The sequence below is a fragment of the Lacerta agilis genome, chromosome 7, assembly GCF_009819535.1.
Source record: "Lacerta agilis isolate rLacAgi1 chromosome 7, rLacAgi1.pri, whole genome shotgun sequence".
Taxonomy (NCBI): Eukaryota; Metazoa; Chordata; class Lepidosauria; order Squamata; family Lacertidae; genus Lacerta; species Lacerta agilis.
The window spans coordinates 64,350,925-64,374,109 of NC_046318.1; the positions used below are offsets into that span (position 1 = coordinate 64,350,925).

At 40.5% G+C, this 23,185-nt stretch overlaps 1 protein-coding gene across 5 annotated transcripts in view; it reads left to right on the forward strand.

The window, feature by feature from the left end:
* Nucleotides 1-23,185, forward strand: part of VPS13B (vacuolar protein sorting 13 homolog B) — a 360,398-nt gene that overhangs the window by 318,792 nt on the left and 18,421 nt on the right. For 4 of the 5 annotated variants that reach the window (XR_004427068.1, XM_033155647.1, XM_033155648.1 and 1 more), the window contains exons 44-55: nucleotides 2,704-2,859; nucleotides 4,393-4,656; nucleotides 5,300-5,383; nucleotides 5,547-5,722; nucleotides 6,687-6,857; nucleotides 7,482-7,683; nucleotides 10,630-10,818; nucleotides 11,541-11,687; nucleotides 13,161-13,444; nucleotides 16,416-16,543; nucleotides 16,855-17,054; nucleotides 22,253-22,368. Coding sequence is in view for 4 of the 5 variants with exons in the window: in XM_033155647.1 (XP_033011538.1) it covers nucleotides 2,704-2,859; nucleotides 4,393-4,656; nucleotides 5,300-5,383; nucleotides 5,547-5,722; nucleotides 6,687-6,857; nucleotides 7,482-7,683; nucleotides 10,630-10,818; nucleotides 11,541-11,687; nucleotides 13,161-13,444; nucleotides 16,416-16,543; nucleotides 16,855-17,054; nucleotides 22,253-22,368 (2,117 nt within the window). In the remaining variant the exon portion in view is untranslated. The remainder of the gene's footprint in view (nucleotides 1-2,703; nucleotides 2,860-4,392; nucleotides 4,657-5,299; nucleotides 5,384-5,546; nucleotides 5,723-6,686; nucleotides 6,858-7,481; nucleotides 7,684-10,629; nucleotides 10,819-11,540; nucleotides 11,688-13,160; nucleotides 13,445-16,415; nucleotides 16,544-16,854; nucleotides 17,055-22,252; nucleotides 22,369-23,185) is intronic. The other variant, XM_033155646.1, reaches the window with a different exon arrangement.

A 23,185-nucleotide genomic window follows, 5' to 3' on the forward strand; every position in this document is an offset into this window, starting at 1 on the left:
GAAATTTTTTTATTAAGTATGGTTGACAAGGTGATCCCAAACAAGTTGAAAGAAGTCTTTTTGTATGCAGTTGCAGCGGCAAGAACAGTTATAGCAAAAAGATGGAAAGAGCAAGAAGCGCCAACGGTTACTGAGTGGCAAATCAAACTACAAGAATATGCAGAGATGGCTCTGTTGACAAACAATCTGAGAGGAAATAAAAAGCAGAACTTTACTGGCAAATGGGAGGTGTATAAAAAATACGGGTTAAAATACAATAAAAGTATTGTTATCATGCCTGCATTCGAGGAGTGAAGGGAATGAAAACAGCCTGAAGGAAAAGAGATGGGAGCAATGTAATGCCTAAGAATGCATGGTAGAAGGGAGTCAAGGAAGTGTGCGGGGTTGTAAGCATTCACATTTATAGCGGTTTAAGCAAAGGGATTTCTCAGGAAGATGGGGAATTTCCCCCCTTTTTTTTTCCTTTTTTCTTTTCTCTTTCTTTTTTTTCCACTATTTTTTACTTTTTTTTTCTTTTTTCCTTTTTTTTTTCTTTCTTTCTTCTTTTCCTTCTTTTTTCACGGTGTGTATTTAACTTCTTATTTGTTTGCTAGATGGTTGTATAGTATCTGTATATGTATAACAAGTACATTATATTGTGTTCAAAATTGGAAAATAAGACGCATACAAGCAAAATGATTACTGTATGTAACTTTATTCAAGACTGTACTTGTGGTGGAGTTTTCCTTTTTTGGTTGTATCTGTAAAATCTATAATAAAAATTATATTAAAAAATAAATAAATAAATAAATCTGTAAATTAGGTGGGTGGTTCTGAATTGGGTTGCAGACCCACTAGATGAACAGGTACATAGTCTAGGGATGCTCTATCATCCATCATTGTTGCTGGAGGCACAAGCAGCCAAGGCATCTTAGCAAGCACCTTTCACCAGCTTGGCCACCTTGTTCTGTTTCATACCTTCCAACACAATGCAGCCCAAATCTGGCATGCCTTCTTCCAGGTCTGCACTCCCACACAAGTTACATGACCCACGTGAGCTAAATTCCCAACAGTTCTCAAAATGTGGGGGGGGGGACTTAAAAGGCAGCAAAGATATCCCCTAAAGCAGTGGTTTAGCTTAATTGGCTGAGTATGGTGTTTGCTTATGTGTGCTCAGGCTGCTCATTCTGACTGCCATCTTGGAGTCCTTAGGATGCCTATTTAAATCATAATGCACCCAACAAGATGGTAGTAGAATCAGTGCTCGAATTTTGTGGGGGGAAATAAGGAACCCTTTATGAAATTCTTAACCCTGGCTGTTGATTGTATCCATTCCCCAAGAGAAGCAGGTTCCATTGGACACCTGGTGATGTACGAAACAGCAGTGGGAGCATGGAGTCGTGAAGCTCTCACAAATCAGTGAGATATAAATAGGAATTCTTTCCGTAATACAGAGCTTACAATGTCATTAGATACTCGCTCCCAAGAGTACTGTTTTCCTAGCCTTTTCATGCATTTAACATGAAATGCACATCAATCTCCGTGGTGCATTGTTAGAAAATAATTGGCCAATGTTTGTAAAACTGTTGATGTAAACTGATAGCATATTGCTGGGTGATATGAGCTGGCTGTTCATAAAAGGTGGGAGAAGATGTTCCAGAAGGGAAGTTCTGTGTTCAGACTCATCATTATCTATCACAGAGCATTTGTTTTCAATAATTTTTGAGCACATAGAGCCAGCTTTTGTATAGCATACCTCCGTTTGTTTGTTTGTTTGTTTGTTTGTTTGTTTGTTTGTTCTCTCCCCCCCCCCCATTCTCTGAACAGTCAGCAGCCTTCTCATTTCTTTCATTTTGGGTATGTGGTTTCTCCTCCATCCCCCCCCCACACACACTGAGGCTGTGAGCAACTTGGTTTTAGCCACAGCAGTTGTTTCTCTTTATTCTGTGACTAAGATTTAAATATCAAAGCCATTAGGAGCTTTTATGTCCCAGAGTACATTTTCCCCTCAGGGTATACTTATTATCTTGTATATTTGTGTTAGTAGTCAAGGTCTAACTTTTGTAATTCAAAAGCCACCCACTGTATTGAATGTGTTTGTTTTACAAGCAGTTTTGTGCTGAGGGGACCAAAAATTGCCAGCAGGCTACTGAGTTGTAACATCTTAGCCGTTTGTTATTGTGGCTCCTTCTTAAAGGTCAAAGTCAAACTTCACTGGAAAAAGCATAATTTCAGTCCATTAGCCTTGATTCATTGCCCTTGATGTGTGGGGGGCTTCATTATCTCCTTTTTCTAGACCTTGATGTAACTTTTTTTTTAGTACTGTATTCATAAATCAGAAAATTGGTGACTTTTTCTTTCTTTTTCCCTAGGCAGCGGCTTCATACTGAATAACTATATGATAAACCGGCTTCACTTGGCCTCTATTAAAATAGAGAAATGTACTTAGAAGTTCACTTTTAAAGACTGGAAGTTTATTTATTTACTTTATTAAATATAAAGCACATGATTATCAAGACCTATGTTGTACACTAGGTTACAAGGGTCATATGGCTTTGTTTGTTTTTAAAGAAAGGTATTAAACATGTTCAAATCTTATAATTAGAACTTTTGCAATGATAGGACCTAGGTTTTGCTGTAAGGTTAGCTGATTAATACATGTCATCAATTAATGTGCTGCTTGTTTGCTTTTGGTTAGTTATTATTATTTTTTATCTTTTTCAGCTGCTACATATCTGTATTGAAGGTTGGGGAAACTGGCGGTGGTCTGAGCCATTCAGTGTAGATAATGCAGGAACATTTATCAGGACTATTCAGTACAAGGGAAGGACTGCATCACTTATTATCAAGGTCCAGCAGCTCAATGGAGTACAAAAACAAGTGAGTGTTCTTATGCATGTACATTTTGCTCAGGAATTTTTTCCCCAACAAACATTAAGTTGTCCAAGAGGATGCCACTAACTTGAAGTAAGTATTACTTAGATCCATTCTGATCTGGGTTCAGGCCTGGCTACGGGACTGTGTTGGCCTTGGTTGCTGGGTACAGAGAGCAGAGCAGGGGGAGTACAAACTTGCTTATGGATTGGTTATTGGCTCAGAATGAGCCAAATGAAAGTATTTGAAAAGTAATGCCTATGTTAGATATTAGGAATCCTTTCAGTTAGTGGCAAGTTCATTTCATCAGTATTTTAGGCCAGTGCAGACATAATGCTGGGTCTTGGAAATCTTCATTTTCTAGTTGGCAGTTAGCCTTAGTGCTTTCCCCCCTCTATTCCTTCCCCACATTATGCCTGGTTTCATGATGCATATGCACCAGTGCAAACAGTAATTAATGCAAACCAGGCTCCCCTGTGGGACGTGGGTGGCGCTGTGGGTTAAACCACTGAGCCTAGGGCTTGCTGATCAAAAGGTCGGTGGTTCGAATTCCCGCGACGGGGTGAGCTCCCATTGCTCGGTCCCAGGTCCTGCCTACCTAGCAGTTCGAAAGCACGTCAAAGTGCAAGTAGATAAATAGGGACCGCTCTGGCGGGAAGGTAAACAGTGATTCCGTGTGCTGCTCTGGTTCGCCAGCGTTTCCGTGCGCTGCTCTGGTTTGCCAGAAGCCGCTTTGTTATGCATGTTTAACACTGAGGGGAGAAGAAGGAAATGGGATGCTTTTACAAGTCTGGCTCTTCACATGGAAACTATTTTGTTTGGGGAGCCACCATTCCATCTAGAGTGGGCCATAGACAGGCTGATTCAGATATTTAATATAAACATTTCTCAGGGTTGAACTTTATACTGATAATGGCATAAAGATAAAAAAATTGCATTTATTTTGCTACAATGCAAAATCGGTGGTGATGGTTTTATTCCTAAATCTAAAATCCTATACACACTTTCCTGGAAGCAGCCCCCATTTAACTTGGTTGGGCTTACTTCTGAGTATGGGAGTGTCCTGCAGGACATTAAACAACTGGTGGCCTCAGTCTTGTAAAGTTCCATCAGAGTTCTTAGGGCACTTAACATCACACAGTCTTAATTGATACTTCTTGTATCTCCAAAATTGCTTAAATTGAAAGCATTCACTGTGACGATGCAATTGAATTTAGTATTTAGTTTAATATTAAATTATTGGTATCTGGTCAAAATAATACTTTACTGATGATACTTTTTCATTAAAACTTTATTGTCTAGATGGTTACATTTGTGAATTTGTGCCAGCAGCAGTTCAGCAATATACTGGTTCAAATGTAACGTGAAAACATGATTTGGTGAACCAAAATTGTTATAGCTGAAATAGTATTACCAGTATGTCTCTTTATCTCCATGTGAACATCCATAAAATAGACATTTTTCAACTTAAACTTTATTGTAAAAATCAATTCATATAAAATATTTATTAGTGTTTGTGTCTCATTGTTCCTGATTTAGATAATTATTTCTGGAAGACAGATTGTGTGTAGTTACCTCTCTGATAGCATTGAAATGAAAGTTGTTCAGCATTACACTGGGCAGGATGGACAAGCAGTTGTAAAGGAACATTTTGACTGCCTTGCACCCAAGCAGAAGCTGCCATCGTATGTCCTAGAAAACCATGAACTAACAGAGCTGAGTGTGAAGGCTAAAGGAGATGAAGACTGGTCAAGAGATGTCTCTCTCGAGTCTAAAGACACTGAATATAGTACAGTCATCCAGGTACACAAACAAATGGTTTGCAAATCAGAAGTTTGTAATTTTCAAAAAAAACCAAAAAAACTAATGTGTTTTCCAAGATAATAATTCTCTTATTATGAATGTGAATTTTGGATGAGCATAAGGATACTAATCACCCTTAAACCCATCTGCTAGAAAGTGTGCTTGTTTTCAGAATCAGGTGGGTGGAGTAGGATTAACCCTTTGTCTCCTGCTACAGTCCATATTGGACCTACCCACCCACCCACTGGGAATTTGCATTGGGGAAAACTCTCATTGATGCCAATAGGAACTTTACTCCTGGTGTCAATAGGTGGGTGTAGAACCCCTGATTCAGAATGGAACCACAGTTGAAGCCATGGGGTAAAAGCCCCCCCCCCCCCATAACTGCCATCTAGGTTCTTATCAAAACTTGGGCAGCTTCCTGTTTATTTACATAAAAATGTAAAATTGCTAAGTATGCAAATGGTTTCATGTGTAGTTTAGCCCTATCTAAAACAATGTGCAAAAAAGAGAGATTGTTTTTCTTTGAAAACTGGTCTTCTTTTTGACTTGCAATGTATTGGTATTTCAGATGATACAAAATATTTAGCTCCACAAGGCTACCGTAACCTCAGGCAATACCTATCTTTTTTCTTGTCTGCAGGTGCCATCATCAAACAATTCCATTATTTATGTATGGTGCATGGTTTTGACATTAGAGGCCAATTCTCAAGTACAACAACGAATTGTGAGTACATTCCCCATTGCCCAAATTAATATGACCTCACATGTTCTGAAACAAATTAAGGTCAAACTGACCCACAGCAGAGATTTAGTGACAGTCTGTTATAGCTGGAATGCTGGATCCACAGTTAAAAAGCTGAAACTGTTCTACTGCTTTGATTTTGTAGATTGTTTTCAGCCCTCTTTTTATCATGAGGAGCCATCTTCCGGATCCCATCATCATACATCTGGAGAAAAGGAGCCTGGGACTAAATGAAATGCAAATTATTCCTGGGAAAGGGCAAGAAAAACCATTGCAAAATATAGAACCTGATTTAACCCATCACCTCACCTTCCAAGCCAGGTATAGTAATTACACCTAAGCATGCTGGGCTGCAGGATGAGTTTAGTGTCGGAACAAAAGTTTACTAAAACCACCCGTTTCTCTGGTGGGTAATGGAAATGCCATTTTGCAGTGTAGACTCAAGACTGATTTTTGTGTGTAAATGGACTGTGAGCTCCACCGTGGTGCTGAAAGCCAGTTCTTAGGCTGAGCATGTGCTCAGGTGTGCTCCTTTCCTGAATTTTTCTTACAAATATTATTTTACGTATACCATTTAGAGAGCTTTTTTATTAAGTGGCTGTCAGGGAACTGTCCCTGATGCAGCACAAGGTGGGGGAAGGGCTCTCCGGATGCTACAGAGAGCCCCAGTCCCACCTTGCCAGCAGCTCCTCCTCTGGTAGCGAAAGGAGCGGCGAGACATCCAGTGAGGAAGGGGAGAGTTCACAGGGGAAAGGGAGTAGAGGCTCTGGGGATGCAAGAGAGACCCAGCACTCCCACAGTCCCGAGGGCGATACAGGGGGAACGCAATTTCCATCACCCCAAAGACATCGTGGGGTGAAAAGGGAGGATGGAAGGCAGGGTTTTCATATTCCGAAACTCTTTTGTTGGGGTCAGAACCGGAAGGGGCCATTTCCGGATTCTGACACCACTTGATACAGACATGAACTTTTTAGCTCTGCGCTGTACATCGTTTGCACAATAAAATCTTTAAAGGAAACAGCGGAGTCCTGGCTGCTTACTCATGAACAACTAACTGAGAACCTTACAGTGGCATATAAAGATTAGTAAGCAAATAGGCTAAATAAATTACAATTGTGTCTACCACCACCTCTGCCACTGTCTGCAGCTGGCTTCTGATGGTGAGTCCACATGCCTATTTTTAAAATAATAATCCCACAAGCCTGAAGTCTGGTGTAGAGCACATACTCAGTTTCTCTGATTAACCAATGCAATGCATTACATCTCTGCTTTATTCTCATGGCAGGGAAGAAGATGATCCTTCTGAATGTGCAGTCCCCATCTCAACAGCACTCATTAAGCAGATTGCCACCAAATCAAATGCAGGAGGCACTGCAAATGAAATACTTGCCGATTTCTATGGATGCTGCAGCTCCCCCCAGTCTGTGTGGCCTTATACTAAGAAAGATTTTGTCAGGTACTGGTGTCTTACTATTTTCCTTTGGAGTTGCACTACTTGCAATGAAATAAATACATTTGCAAATGGTAGGATCCTAAAACAACTTTTATTTCATTGGAAGAGCATCATATTTTCAGCATTTATCAATAACTTTTCTAGGTATATCAGCTCCACCTGCCTCCTGGATAGAAAAGACACATCTTATTTTTTTAGCTCCTTAGCTTAAGCAAATTCCAAAGCAGAGAGTGGCTTTTCATATTGCAACATATTGAAAATATTTTTAAAAATCAGAATCATATTTTCAGGGAATAATTTGCTATCGTATTTGTAGGACTAAGAAACTGCCAAGGAGACTGAATGCCAGGTGTTGTCCTGAGACTACTTTTAATTCAATTATTTCAAAATGTGACTTGCTTTTTGATCCTTGAATAAAAGCCTATTTCAATCAAAGAAGAAAACCAGCCTAAATCAGGGACAGATTTTCCCTGGCAGAATCTCTTTGTATTTCAGAATCATATCTGTTATCAGGAGGCACTACAGTGTAACAAAAGCTTTATGAATGGCTAGGATGATAAACTGCAAATCTTACCAATGAATTAACCATTTTCTTTTATCTCTCCTTTGATACGTTACTTGGAAAAGCAGCGAACAGCTCACTCAGTGGGATAGCCCAATGCGAGTGAAACTGTCAGTGTGGAAGCCATGTGTGAAAACGCTGCTGATAGAACTCCTGCCATGGGCTCTGCTGATCAATCACTCCAAGTGGGATCTTTGGCTGTTTGAAGGCGAGAAGATTGTCCTGCAGATACCTTCTGGGAAAACAATGATACCTCCAAACTTTCAGGCAGGCATACTATTCAAAACAATATGCATTGTTTTATTTTAACCATTCTCTTTTCATTTGTGTACAGGGACAGATCAAAGGTTGCAAGGCCCGCAACACATCCTGCACAACATGTTTTTTATTTGTCAGTACATGCAAAGATAGACAAACATGCAAACAGTGGCAGGCTTCTTCCCCACATGGAGTCTGGGTACATCTGGTCAGTTGTTTTGTTCCTAATGTGGGGCAAGCAGTGAATGCTGCAAATTCCTCCTTGGATCATAGTCAACACATCATTGCTGTGAGAAATGAGAGTAGCTACCACTTTTTAAGCTATGAAGAATTGTAAAGGGAGTCTTTAATCAGGAAACGGAAAATATGGTCATTGCATTTGGAGCCCCTAAATAAACTGCACCAAGACCCTTTGAAGCAGCTTACCCATTTCCCAGTTTACAACAATAAATGGCAGCCATCTACTGTGGATTATTTCAGTGTCTTAATTTTTTTTCTATGAACCATTTGACCACAGGGCCTCAAGATGGGCAATTCATGTACAGATTGAGTTTTATACTGTACTACCTTGAATATACGAAATGCAACAACTGCCAACCTAGCAGTTCGAAAGCATGTCAAAGTGCAAGTAGATAAATAGGTACCGCTCCGGCAGGAAGGTAAACAGCGATTCCGTGTGCTGCTCTGGTTCGCCAGAAGCGGCTTAGTCATGGTGGCCACATGACCCAGAAGCTGTACGCCGGCTCCAGCCAATAAAGCGAGATGAGTGCCGCAACCCCAGAGTCGTCCGCAACTAGACCTAATGGTCAGGAGTCCCTTTACCTTTAACCTCAGCCTTGGCTTATTCATTTAGCCAGTTTGGCACTTAAGGTAGCATGATGGATGAGTGGCTTAAGTCCCTCTCTCCTACAAACAGCCTCCGGTGTCAACTAGGACCTGATAACTAAATGCACTGAGGCCAAGTTTGGGCCTCCCCCTGTGTTTTTTTAGGGTGTGTATGAATAGAATGCTTGCATCCAGACTGTTCTTTGCCTTGAGTACAAGTGCAAACCTGCAGGGTGCCAGGAGAGTTCTGTATGCAAAAACTGAAGTTATGCAGATATCTATTTATTAGTAGGGACAGTGTTAATTGCTTTTGTTATGACCAGGGCTAATTAATGGCCAAATAGAAGTGCATGTTTGTGATAGCTGTTGAAAACTACCGGTAGTTCAGGTGCAGAGTAGGTCATTTGCAAACATCAGAAGTGCTTGCTGCTCCCCAACAGTGGGAAAAAGTTTGTCTTCTGTGAATGAGCGTACCAAATGTATGTCAGGGTTTGCTTTCTCTGTTGTGCTTGCAAGAGTGCATCCTCTGTGCAGTCACCTATAGCGTGAACCTAAAGGAGTTAAAGGTCATGCTTAGGGCGCCAGCTAGACTGGGTACTTTGGTAACACAATTGTTCTACCACATTACTGCTGCACCACTCACTGAATATATAGACAAACTGTGGCTTAGGGATATGGAATAGGAATATGAAATAGGACCATGAAATCTTGTGATGAAATGCAGTTCAGCATACACATTTGGCAACACTGCTTGATATCGCACAAGCAAATAGTAAGTTGTTGTTGTTGTTGTTCAGTCGTTCAGTCGTGTCCGACTCTTTGTGACCCCATGGACCAGAGCACGCCAGGCACGCCTATCCTTCACTGCCTCCCGCAGTTTGGCCAAACTCATGTTAGTAGCTTCGAGAACACTGTCCAACCATCTCATCCTCTGTCGTCCCCTTCTCCTTGTGCCCTCCATCTTTCCCAACATCAGGGTCTTTTCTAGGGAGTCTTCTCTTCTCATGAGGTGGCCAAAGTACTGGAGCCTCAACTTCAGGATCTGTCCTTCTAGTGAGCACTCAGGGCTGATTTCTTTGAGAATGGATAGGTTTGATCTTCCTGCAGTCCATGGGACTCTCAAGAGTCTCCTCCAGCACCATAATTCAAAAGCATCAATTCTTCGGCGATCAGCCTTCTTTATGGTCCAGCTCTCACTTCCATACATTACTACTGGGAAAACCATAGCTTTAACTATACGGACCTTTGTCGGCAAGGTGATGTCTTTGCTTTTTAAGATGTTGTCTAGGTTTGTCATTGCTTTTCTCCCAAGAAGCAGGCGTCTTCTAATTTCGTGACTGCTGTCACCATCTGCAGTGATCATGGAACCCAAGAAAGTGAAATCTCTCACTGCCTCCATTTCTTCCCCTTCTATTTGCCAGGAGGTGATGGGACCAGTGGCCATGATCTTAGTTTTTTTGATGTTGAGCTTCAGACCATATTTAGCGCTCTCCTCTTTCACCCTCATTAAAAGGTTCTTTAATTCCTCCTCACTTTCTGCCATCAGGGTAGTATCATCAGCATATCTGAGGTTGTTGATATTTTTTCCGGCAATCTTAATTCCGGTTTGGGATTCATCCAGTCCAGCCTTTCGCATGATGAATTCTGCATATAAGTTAAATAAGCAGGGAGACAATATACAGCCTTGTCGTACTCCTTTCCCAATTTTGAACCAATCAGTTGTTCCATATCCAGTTCTAACTGTAGCTTCTTGTCCCACATAGAGATTTCTCAGGAGACAAATGAGGTGATCCAATAGTAAGTTGCTGGGGGGAAATACAGTGGACGTTCAGGTTGCAAACGCAATCCATGCGGGAGGCGCGTTCGCAACCCGCAGCACCACGTCTGCACATGTGCGGGTTGCGACTTGCTGCTTCTGCGCATGCGCGAAGCACCGAACCTGGAAGTAACCCGTTCCAGTACTTCCAGGTTCGGCACGTTTGTATCCCGTGGCAAACACAACCCACGGTATGACTGTATATAGAATTTAAATGTGATCAGATTTATGTGTGCGATTTCCTCTTGTCTTGAGTGGAAGTATTGAAAACAGGAGGTACTGAACATGGCCCATTTTTTATTTTTATTTTTTAGGAAGCTTTTCAAATTGGCATATACTGGGCGAACACTAACACTGTGCACAAGTCAGCAGCAGTCAAGCTGGTCCACAATATGACATCACCCAAGTGGAAGGATGGAGACAACGAGGAGGTGGTGACACTGGATGAGGAAGGATTTGTTGAAGCTGAGATAAGACTTGGAGCCTTTCCAGGACACCAAAAGGTTAGAAATATTTAAGAGATTATTTCCTAATGTTGAATGGGGGAAAATATTATCTCATTCAGAAATATGGTAAACTAAGGAGAACATTTACAGGATGAACTGATCAAGCATACCCAAAAGAAAACTGTAATTGGGAATGGTCTGTTCATATGGATTTGTTTAAAAAGGTAGAATAACCTTAGCTGCCTTCCCCTGGACAGAGTGATTGCAAAAGGAACGTCAGAATTATGTCATTCAGGTGTCTTTTTGGACCCAGGACCCACTTTTAACATTTGGGGACCCATTTCTGAATCCTTTACCGTATATTTGCATGGTAGTAGTGCTCTTGTTACAACCCACTAGTGGATCCCAACCCATCGGTGATGTAGTTCAGCTGCCTGCCAATGACAAAAATCTACTTTTACCGCATTCCTGAAAGGTAACCATCCAGTCTCTGCTACAGAAGGTGGGAGCCTGCCACCTTCCAGGATAGTTTGTTCCACTGCCAAGCAGCTCGTACCATCCTAATGCATGGTTTAAATTCTTTATCTGAGGGATAAAGTGGCAGCAAACAGTGATTTGCTAATGATTTTCTTCCTTTAAAAAGTGCTTAAGGTGGTGTACATAATAGGGTTCCTATATTTTTGAGCATCAAAATGAAATATTTATTTAGCCGTTCTTACATTGTTGGAAAATATTTGTCCTTTACCTACTAATGTTCTGTTCCTGATATTATCCTGCAGCTGTGTCAGTTCTGCATTTCTTCTATTGTTCAACGTGGTATTCAGATCCTGCAGATTGAAGACAGGAGCATCATCATCAATAACACTCCATACCAAATATACTATAAGCCACAGCTATCTATTATGAAGTCTCAACTAAGAGAGGAGGTAAAATATCAACACTGTATTTTTTGTTTTAGCTTCTACAGTAGGTATAAATTACTATTTATATAAAGGCTAAACTTCTTATTGAAAGGAAAACACTGGATCAAGACTTAATAAAAGTCACTCGTTTTTAATTGTTTTAATTGAGAACATAGATGCCACAATACAGTTGACCATGGTAATTAACTTGTGATCTCTGCATAGTTGTGGATCTTGATACTCTGTAGAATTGATTCTGCTTTGTCCCCAAATGTTCAGAAGCTGAAGGCTGCTGTTGAAACAGAGGCAGCATAATCCATCATAGCTATTGAAACAGTTCTAGGAATTCCCATATAGAAAAGGTGTATCTGCTTTATAAGCACTGGGAATAAGCTTCATTGAATTCACTGGGTCTTACTTTTGAGTAGGCAGTGTACTGCCAGGGACTTAAATCAACTGTGCTTGCTGATAATAGCAAAAATGAATAATAACTATATTTATTTAAATTATTTTATAATCCAGTCTTCATTGTTCACCCAATCCCAGAACCAGGAACAACATAAAAATTCAGTAAGGCAACATTTCATTTGAATACAAAATGTAACATCAAAATATGTTGCTGCTGCTGCTGCTGTTGTAGTTGTTGTTAACTTTTTGTACTACAACGTAGCCAAGAGAGGGGCACCACTTTAACCAAATGCTCAGGTGAGTAGCTATGTTTCTACCTGACGGCGAAACTCCATTCACATTGTTTTGAACTGCACCTGAAAGCGATGCCGCTATTGAGAATGTCCTCTCACAAGTTGCCGCAGGCCATATCACAGAGAGCTGAGGCACCATGAGGAGTCTGGGCAGGTTATAAGGGAGCAGTGGTGTTTCATGTATACGTACAAGAAATGCATGTATAAAATAAACTAATCAGATGATACTCACAAACAGATGCTACTGCAATTGTAAAATGCTGTAATTTCAGAAATCTAAAAAGCAAGTAATGTGAAGTTCATGGTAGTTTGCAAGCGTGAGTATAAAAACCAGAAGCAGCAGTTATGTGTGTGAAGCTAGTAGGACAGTCCACTGGGAGCAGGGAGGAGAATGGGAGCAAGAGGCAGCATTTGCTGATCCACTTTAGGTAGCAGAATATCTTGGCGCAGCCCTGCATAGGTCTATCAGGGAGAAAAATGCACATCCTATATTGCAATTGTTCACAGCTCTTTAGAGATGCTTCACAGTTCTTTGAGTACTATTGCCCTGGATTATCTGGGAAATACATCTTTCATTAGTGTATTAAATGACAGGCAGACTGTTCTGAAGTGTATTAAATGACAGGCAGAAAAAAGCATTGTACCATACCAAAGAAAAGTGGACACAGGCAAGATGTTTGGAGATTTAATGTAACCTTAACATGAATATATTCTGAATTGTGCCCATTACAAATTCTGCAGAAACTGAAGACTTGCATTAAATAGCTATGTACTCCCTTCCTTGTTTCATTCCTAGTACTTACAAGTTCCAGACAGCAGTACATTCAGCATCTGCTCAGCTACAGAGACAGACACTGCCAAAGCAAGTTCTGTTGTTTTTTGGGACTTGATTCCTGATATTACCCAGCCAGTTTCTGATATGCTCCCTCTTCAAAAGTACATGTTGCTAAGCTTCAAACATAGCATTAATTGCCGCACCATTTCATGTTGGAGCCCGCCAGCTGTCATCCGGCAGGAATTCCCAAGGCAGAGTATAGCTATACCCATTGGAGGTAGAGCTGAAAATGGATTCTGCACCAGGTATGTAGAATGCGTGTGAACAAGCTTTATATTGACAGGCAGAGGACAATGCCAGTCTTAAAAAATGCAAGGGGTTGATTTAAAACTTAAAATAGTGAGGCTGTTCCTCAGTAATGTTATAGGCTCTTAAATACAAATAAAGTGGTACCTTGGTTTTTGAACGTAATCCATTCCGGAAGAGCATTTGAGTTCTGAAATGTTCGAAAACCCAAACCTCAATAGCCGACACCTAGGCCTCAGAATCCTGCACTCAGCGGAAGCCGCATGGCATGTTCATCTTTTGAGGCGTTCAAAAACCAAGGTACCGCTGTACAAATACTTTGATAGTGTGCAAGAAATTTACTTGGACTGTTTACTCAATCCTCCCCATGGGGCAGGTTGTTCAAAATTAGCTGATTTGAAGATAGCTTTCCTACACTATGGGTACACGGTATGTTTTCAACAAAAATAAAATGAAAAGTGTGTTGCATAATGTTCCTGTTCCCCCTTTCTGGCATAATTTGTGTGGGCTAGAAGACACAAGGCAGAAGTTACCTTTAAAAAAAATATATTATTTATTTGGTTTTTCAAATTACAATTTTACAATCACATATCCAACATACAACATAAAAACAAGATTCCAAAGAATCTCCTGGACTTCCCTCTTCCCCTTTGTGTGTCCTATTGTTAATCATTTCCCCCTGCATCATCTTTGATAATCCAAATCATTTACTTCTCCATTGTGTCCAAAATTCACCATTAAACAACAAGTGTTATTCTAATTCTACTAACGATTTTAACTGTTTACAATGGTTTTTAAGATAAATTATAAATTTTCCCAATTCCTTATTAAAATTTTGGTCTTTCTGATTTCTGATTCTTCCGGTCATTTTAGCCATTTCAGCATAATCCATCAATTTGATCTGCCATTTTTCTCTGGTAGGGACTTTATCTTCTTTCCATCTCTGGGCCAACAACATCCACACAGCCATATTCGCATACATAAATAGTCTTTTCTGCTCCATTGGGATTTCGGCACCTAGAATTCCTAAAAGAAATGCTTCAGGTTTTTTAGGAAAAAATTATTTTAAACATTTTTCCCAACTCATTATATATCATTTCCCAAAATTCTTTTACCACCTTACATTTCCACCACATATGATAAAAGGTGCCCACAAGGGAGAAGATAGCATATCATTCTTGAAAACAAGAGGGTAGAGTTCTTGATTATTTCATATGTTGCATTCAGACAACAGACGCAACTAGGGAGGCATTCTTGATAGCTTGTATTCAATTATGAAATCAACTTGCTTTGGAGATTTACCTAGGTCAACACTTGAGCATCATAAGAAAGCAGTATGAAGCCCTTTGGTTTGGACAAGTGGGAAGCAGATTGGAAGGGTATCTGCTGGAAATTCATGCTGATTCATGCTCCATCTTACTTACAGTCTACGATATATGCACCACCACATTCTACATAGCACCCAGAAATAATAACAGCAGGAGTGGAGGGCTGAAATACTGCCATTTGTCTTGAGTGACATATAGAAATCATGTATTTCTTGCATGAAAAAAATGTATGTTCTGCTTTTAATCGCTTAAGCTTTGCCATTTTTGATATGAAAAATGATTTTGTTCTCTTTTCATCTACTTTAGTAACATCTTGATAGCTTGAGAAAGAAATGTGCTCTCAGACAGCTTGTGAACTATTATACTTTTAATAATCCAATTGTATGTGTCTGTGTCTTCTACAGCAGTGTAGCTATTTAAAATGGCACATTATATGTTAAAAGAAGAGGGGGCGGGGAAACAATACTGAGAAGACAGTAGGAAATACAGAAAACTTTCCAAGTCTAAAAGGCTGCCTATATCTAAAATGGCATCCCCTTTTGAAAATAAGCCACTCCGTATAGTAAAAATTCCACTGCTTCATAGAAGACATGATTTCCGTTTCCTGCCCCCAAAACTTATGTTGTTCTTACTGTATGGTGCAGATCTAAATAAAGGGCTATATAGAGCCACATAAGATCAGAATCAGCCATATGGTATTGCCCTTGCTGTGAGCTGTGTGGGAGATGCTTTGAAGACAATGTGTGCTTCAATCTCTGAGCATTGAGGAGGGAATACCTATATCAATTCAATTAGTCAGCAGTGACTCTTCTGGGTGATTTATGAATGATGTGGCTGGACTCAAAGAGATTCCAATATGGGCCTTAGAAGAAAGGATGCTGACAAAATACAGTGATCCTAACAGGTGAGAGCAGGAGTCAAAAGCAGGATTATGAGAAAGAAGAAACTGTTCCCTCTTCCAAACTGACACATTTTTATCTTTACATATTCTTGGAAAAAAATCACTCTAATAGAATAAAGGTGAACAGGCAGCTTTAAAAAGAATATGTGCGAACAGGAATTTGTCTGTGAGCCCAGTGATGTAGGCATCACTGTCAATGGGCATGATGCGTGATGCAGTGCCCATCAACCCCAACCAGGTTCAGAGATGTTGGGAGTTGTAGTCCCACATCCAGAAGAGACCCTTGGTGGGAGGTATCTTTCTGCTTCAATGCTTTTTTGTGTTTCTTTCGTACCAGCAGCATGCAAGTTGCTTTACAGTGTATGCTGGTTTTCTATGCAAAAAGGCTATTTAATAGAATTACCAGCAAAAATTACTTAGAAAACAAAGTTTCTTTTAAAATCCATGAAAACCGAGGCCACCATCATGCAAACTTTTGTATGTGAACTTAAATATGTTCATAGGAAGTTTGATCCTTTGTTGACCTTGTTCCCTTCTCTTTCTTTCTTTTGAACTTCGTGTTGCTGAACACACAGCCACTTTTTTTAAAGTGGGCAAGTATTCATGAGATCTTGGTTTTAAGAGTGGAGAAACTTCCCATAACTGGTTGTTTTTTCATACATTACTAGGTTGGTATGAAATTTGTAACAGTAAATTAAGTTGACTTTCAGATGTCTAATGTTACAATCTTGTTCGCTTTAGAGCTATTGCGCTGACTTATCAGGAGCATCTTGGGGTGACGTACTTAACTCTATCAGAAGATCCTAGTCCTCGCATAATTATCCACAACAGGTGTCCTGTCTCATTGCTTGTGAAAGAGAACATCAAAGGTATGTAATTTATCCTGCTTCGACATAATGTTTAAGCCTTTGAATTAATTGGCTTGCTTTCCTCTTAAATTCTTAATTTAAGAAGTGTGCTCAGAATTAACATATTTAATTCAAGAAGCAGTTTGTGTACAAAGGGGATATGAAAGGGGGGTCTGAAAAATAAGCAAAAAGCAATAATCGTATTTACTGATAATTTCTTGGGCAGAGGTTTGTTACAGTCTAGCTTGTGTGTGTGCATTGAAATCAGATGAAACTGTGCTATAAATGCATCTTTCCTTAAAGAGCTTTTTGGATCTTTTATTAAATTCCAGACACACCAAAGTTTGATATTTACTGCAAGCATGTTCCAGCTGAAAGCTCAGTACACCATGAACTTTATCATCAAGTTTCCGGCTATCCAGATTGCAAAACCAAAGACCTGGTGCCCAGCATCCTTTTGAAAGTTGTATCATCAGAGGAATTAACAAATGAATGGAGTGATTTTGTGGATATTAATAACCAAGGCACACAGGTTAGTTCTTTGTTTTAATTCTGCATTTCCAGTGTGGTAAAATAATAAATTTAACATCCTCATCTTAAAACACAGGAGTTGGTTGGAAGTAAATGTGTTTTAGAATTAGGGTCCAAACACAACCATAATTAGTAAATGGGGGAAAATTCATGTACAACCCCCGTTAAAATGATTAGAAATTGAACATAAGGTGTTTGTGGGGGACTCCCACTCATTTCCATGATGGTTTGTGCAAAGAGGGAAATGTAATACCTAATGGAATTTTTCTTTCCCTTGCACCAGAAATTTGTTGCCATTGTTGTGACCAGTGCATTGGCACCGAATGTATACAGCTCTAATCTCACAGGATCACGGGACATTTGCTTTTTCAGTCCAGGCATTAATTTATGTCAGTGTTTTCAACCAGTGTGCTGGGGTGCCTTGAATGATGGTCAGGGGTGCCATAGGCAACACTGACCTCTGTCCCTCTTTCCTTCCCTCCCACCTCTGAGGCCCTCTCGCATCTCTGCCTCCCAAAGGCTTGCACAGCTGTTTGTTGCAGCAGCCCTGGCTACAAGCTCCTCAGGTGAAGGGTGCCTCTGACAGGCAACTCTCTTTGGGGCGGGGTGGGGCGCAGCTCAGAGACCAGGGTTGGCAGCTGTGGCTGCACAGAGGACTCCCAAGGAGAGGGGAGGGGAGAGTAGACTCAGGGAACAGTCCACAAGGGAGGGTGTTTGAAAAAGGGTGAGAGGCTGCCAGCTCTACAGGCAAGGGGTGACATAACTGGGCTCCTGGGCTCCACAGGGGTGCCGCAGAAAGAATGTAGTTGGTTAAGGGAGCTATGGACTCAAAAAGGTTGAAAACCTCTGATTTAAGCTAAGTGTTCTTTCTTTGTCTAGTAAGAAAGCTATATATGTATTTACTGAAATTCACATCTGCCATCCACGATCAGAGGCAGCTCTGGCTCAGATTCCAAAGTTATTTGATTGAAGTGTTCAGAAACAGGCAAGAGTTGCAAGGGGTGGGGGAGCACTTTCCACAATGCGAGATTAAAAGGATATTTGGTGAAAAGAATGTCTCTAAATGTAAAGAAACTAAATAGAAATACTTCCTCCACTGTGTTTATTTGACCTGTGGAATTAATTGCCGTCAGGAAATCTTCAAAGAAATAATTTAGCAAGATGTTATTTCATATATCAGAGCAGTGCTGTGGCCGCTAATAACATTTGTAAGCCAAGATAAGGGTAGTACGGAAACAAAAACTAATTTATCTAGCTTTTAATAACATGGTTGGTTTTGGAATGGATCCTTTCTCTCCACTGTGAAGTTAGTGCATTCCAGGGTTATTCACCTGACTCGAAAGCAAATGAACATGGGTCACTGGGAGGGATGTTGTTAGATGGCTCCAGCCAATGGCTTTATGATGCAGTTACAGTAAATCAGGGGTCAGCAAACTTTTTCAGCAGGGGGCCAGTCCACTGTCCCTCAGATCTTGTGGGGGGCTGGACTATATTTTGGAAAAAATATGAACGAATTCTTATGCCCCACAAATAACCCAGAGTTGCATTTTAAATAAAAGGACACATTCTACTCATGTAAAAACACGCTGATTCCTGGACCATCTGCGGGCTGGATTTAGAAGGCGATTGGGCCGCATCTGGCCCCCGGGCCTTAGTTTGGGGACCCCTGCAGTAAATGAATTCTGGGCCAATTAATTATTAAGATACAGCATCCGTGGTTTTAAATTTATATATAGCAATGTGTCTACTATCAATAAACCTATGAAATAGAAAGTGGATCTGACTGCTGTAATTTTTCTTTAAGAAATGCACATTCCTTTGGTGGAATGTATAGATTCTTCAGCTTCCAAAGCCAACTAGGCTGCCCACTTTTGCTTCTGCCTTAATCAGTCGGGGATTCAGATTATTACTTATTAGTGAGATTGTCCATTCTCCCCATTTCTTCTGCAGTTTTGGCTTTATCAGTGCTGGAGAGGTGCCTCTGTCAGGTCTCGCCTATAAACCACCTCAGTAGGAGCACCATATTTGTGCTGGTGTTTGTTACTGTGGGTGGCAACTGGTGTTTCCCACCCACCCACCCACCCACCCATTGCACAGTCCTGCCCCGTCCTGTTCCATGCAAGGTGGTTCTCTCTCACCAGATCATCTCTACCCTTCTCTTATTCTCACTTAGCAGAAGCAGACTGGGTGGCTTTACAACTGCATTTTAAACTATGCTAAGAGTCCCAGTCTACATTCACATGGTACCAGGAGTGTTGCATGACTCCTTGAGCTGCTACTAGAGTGGAAATCATCACTGCTTTTCCATCAAGGCATTTGAGGGAAAGCTTGGCCAGGGCTCCTAATATGACCCCACTATACACACACACATGCACACAGTCCGGGAGCAAATGTTTGCCTCCCATTTCCCTGTCTAGCCCCCGCCACTTGTTCTTTGCCCACATAATGATTTGGTTTTCTGAGAATATTACTACATAATCCTCTTGAAGAAGAAAACTTGTTTAGTTGCCAGGCTGTGTAATGCCACATGTCGGGCATGGAGTCCCTCCAGATGTTGTTGGATTGCAACTCCCATTAGCTCCATCCATCTTGGTCAGTGGTCAAGGATAATGGGAGTTGTAGTCCAGCAACATCTAGAAAGCCACACTCTTCCATATGAAGTTACCTCCACATGTGGGTGCTGTGTCCATGGTGGGCTGGATTGGGACCATAATATTTTGTGCCTGGCAAAAATGTATGTTTCCCAGATAAATGCATTCATAACCATTGTGTTTGTTCATAGCTTATTTCTGAGAGGGGCTAGTGCCATTCCTCTTCTGTGTTCAGTTACATTCTGCTAGCTGCTCAATATTGCCATGGCATACTGTAAACATTTTCTCCATAGATAGTGCATATGAAAGTTGGCATTGATTTTCTGCATTCTTAACTGAGACTTGCATTTTATTGCTATTTCACCATTTAGCTCTTGGCTTTCCTTTAGATATTTTCTGTTTCATAAATATAGCCTTCTTGGTTTGTGTGTTCAACCTGCCTTGGTGTAGCTCCATAAAATCCACTCTGCATGCTGCTGTTTGGTTTCTTCTTCCATAAAAAAAAACAAGCGTTGCACTCTTGACTATGGAAAAAGTAGATCAGGCTACAGCTATAACAACATTCCCAAGTTGTCAGAGCTGTTTAAACCAAGAGAGCTACCCCCAAAACTGTATGTCTTGCAAACCACTGCATGTTACATAATGTTCCTGCTGATATAGATTCTACACTCCCCTTTGATTGGCTCCTTTGATTTCTCAAAAATAGCATTGGGAAAAAATGAAAATGTTGCTTCTATGTAATTTCCTGAGAAATAAGCTTTTCTAAGTGTTAATCCCACAACCCCATACTTGAGGTGTTTGGAATCATGCTGAGTTCTTCCTTTCCAAAGCGGCATCAACAGCAATAAAATTCTCTAGGGCAGATTATTGCTTCATGAACAAATATGCTACTGCCCAAACTGTGCTGTCTTCTCTGCTTTTCTTTTCACCTGAAATAAATAGGTGGTGTTACCTTCACCATAGCAAACAATAGAAATAAATCTTGGTGTTCTGGGAAAAAATTGTTAATACAATCCTGATCTGTTTACTTTGGTATTGAGACAAAAAGAAAGGAGGGCCACACTGAAAATTGCCACAGAAGGAAAAAGAGAGGTGAACCTTAAGCAAGAGCCTGAAAGAGAAGTTACTGGCTCAAATACACTACCCCACCCCCCACCCCCCAAAAAACTACCTTCCTCAGGGACAATTGTTTCTTCTATTTAATTTTTTAAAATGATTCCTCAGAATGCTTTTTAACGTAAGATGTTCTCCTGGAACATTTCTTTAGACTCCTTTTTTAAAGGATTACCTCCCTTGCTTCACCACCCATTTAGACCACAGCCTAAATTTGAATGTCTGCCCATCTGAGTCTTTATTTTGGTAGGTCATGGGACCTGCTCCACAGTAAAGCCATAGACCTGGGGTAGGGAATCTTTCTCAGCCCAAGGGGCCACATTCCTCCATAGGCAACTTTTCAGGAGCTACATGCTACTGATGGGCAGGGGTCAGAGACAAAAGTGGGTGGCAGAATGATGAATATGGCTCTCCTGTAGTAGGCCACATGGCTAAGTGCACCTCAGTGGGGAGAACCTTTCACAGATGTTGAACTGCCACTGAAAGTTCCTTTTCCATGGGCCCCAGTGCTGTGCACTCAGTCATGTGTAGGGTTGACCAGTTTGGCTGTGAAGTAGACACAGTGCTAAAATTTCCATAACAAGCATGCCAGAGCTGGAAGAGTTGCCAGACAGGAGTGCCTGTGTAACTTAATCCAATATTGTGCTAACTTCTGAGGTATTACCGTCTTTGCGCCAGTTTTATGTGAAATAGTTATGAAAAGTTACATATGAAACATCAAAAAATGAATCACATTGAAGAGAACGCTTCCCTTTTCCATGCAATGGGAGCATTTTTACACTGATGACTTTTAAACACTTCTCCATGCTACCAGGCCATAGTGGTACTGAGATTATGAACATCTTGGTGGCATGATGAAGTGAATGATTCTTCAAATAGCAGCCTGCAAATGGATATCAGTGGTCAAAGTACATCTCCACAAGATATTTTAGGCCATAGTTTCAAATAAAGGTTAGTCAAATTATGTAGAACTCTGTCATTAGCCTCCTGTTTTTCCCCTCTCTTCTCTACTGCTAATAAGAAATTCTGCTGTTTTGAGGAGTGTGGTAATGTATGTTTATATGCTCCCTTGCTTGTGCAGTAATATACATACTACAAGCCTTTTTTTAGTTTCTGCCTCACAGAAACAATTGCAGGACTGTGTGGCATACATGTGGCAGTGTGCACAAGCAAGCAAAACAAATGGCAAGAGTGAGGTAAAGAAAAAACGTTTTGTGCCATGTCCAGTTCTGGTGGCTTTTAAAGAAACCAGATGTTTGAATTGTTGGATCTTTGTGTCTGATGCCGTAGGAAATCTGTTTTTATTATTGCACTTGAAACAGAAAGTTAAAACTAAAAGCTGCAATTTCCAAACAAGTTGTGTCACTATATTTGTACAGATGTCTATAGAACTACGTTGGAGTAAGTGTTTTTAGTCCAAAGAGTATTAACATTAATTGGCTCAAGGTGTAGCTATATTTCATAAATTCTAAGTAAGTGTTTTCTCCGCTTCTAGATTGTGTTCTTAACTGGCTTTGGCTATGTTTATGTGGATATTGCTCATCAGTGTGGAACAATAATTGTCACTTTAGCGCCTGAAGGAAGACCAGGACAACAGATCAGTTTGAACAGGTATGTTAAAACTGCTTTAGAAGGTCATAAAAGAGAATTTTCCCGTGTTCAGTCCTTTAGGTGTGAAGTGACTTATTAAATCTAGCACAACTGTTTGTTTTGTCTAGTGTTGCTGTGTATGTGTTGCGTATGTTTAGACCACATGTTAACATTTTGTATATCACAGTAAAACATGACAATCTAACATCTGAGGTCATGTCACCCTAGGATAAACATGAAATGCCTGGTACAATAAACAAAGCTAAGAGAGGACACACAAGTTTAAAGTTTATTTGACCAGATTGGCAGTCCTTACTTGCATAGAACTCCCATTGAGATCTGTGGGAGTTCTCACTCATGATGTAGGGCAGAAGAATGGTCCTAGGCAAACTATGTAGTCAATCATCTTTATTACAACTCCTTATGCCCCAAAGTTACAAAACCTTTGTTGCAAGCCACACTCAGCTTCAATTATAACATCACCTTTTTATAACAGTTGAAGTTCTTGGCTTCCAGAGGTGCATCACAGAAAGAGCAGGGTGGGTTTTTGTGGATTTTGCTTATATGCCCTATAATTAAGTATTAATACCCATGAAATTAGTGATTCCCCGTGCTTAGCAGCCCACTTATTAGTTAAGTTTTGCCAAGAGCAGTTAACGCTATAAAGCAAGCAACCCATCATCAGTTTAAAATAGTTACAGTGATTTAATAAGGGAATATATTGCTTCCATAATGTGAAGTTAATGATCCATATTAGAAACACTCTGTTTTGTCTGCTGCAAAAGAGCCAAAAAAGTAACATGTGACAATGTGTGAGGATATTTTACGTTGTCTGCTT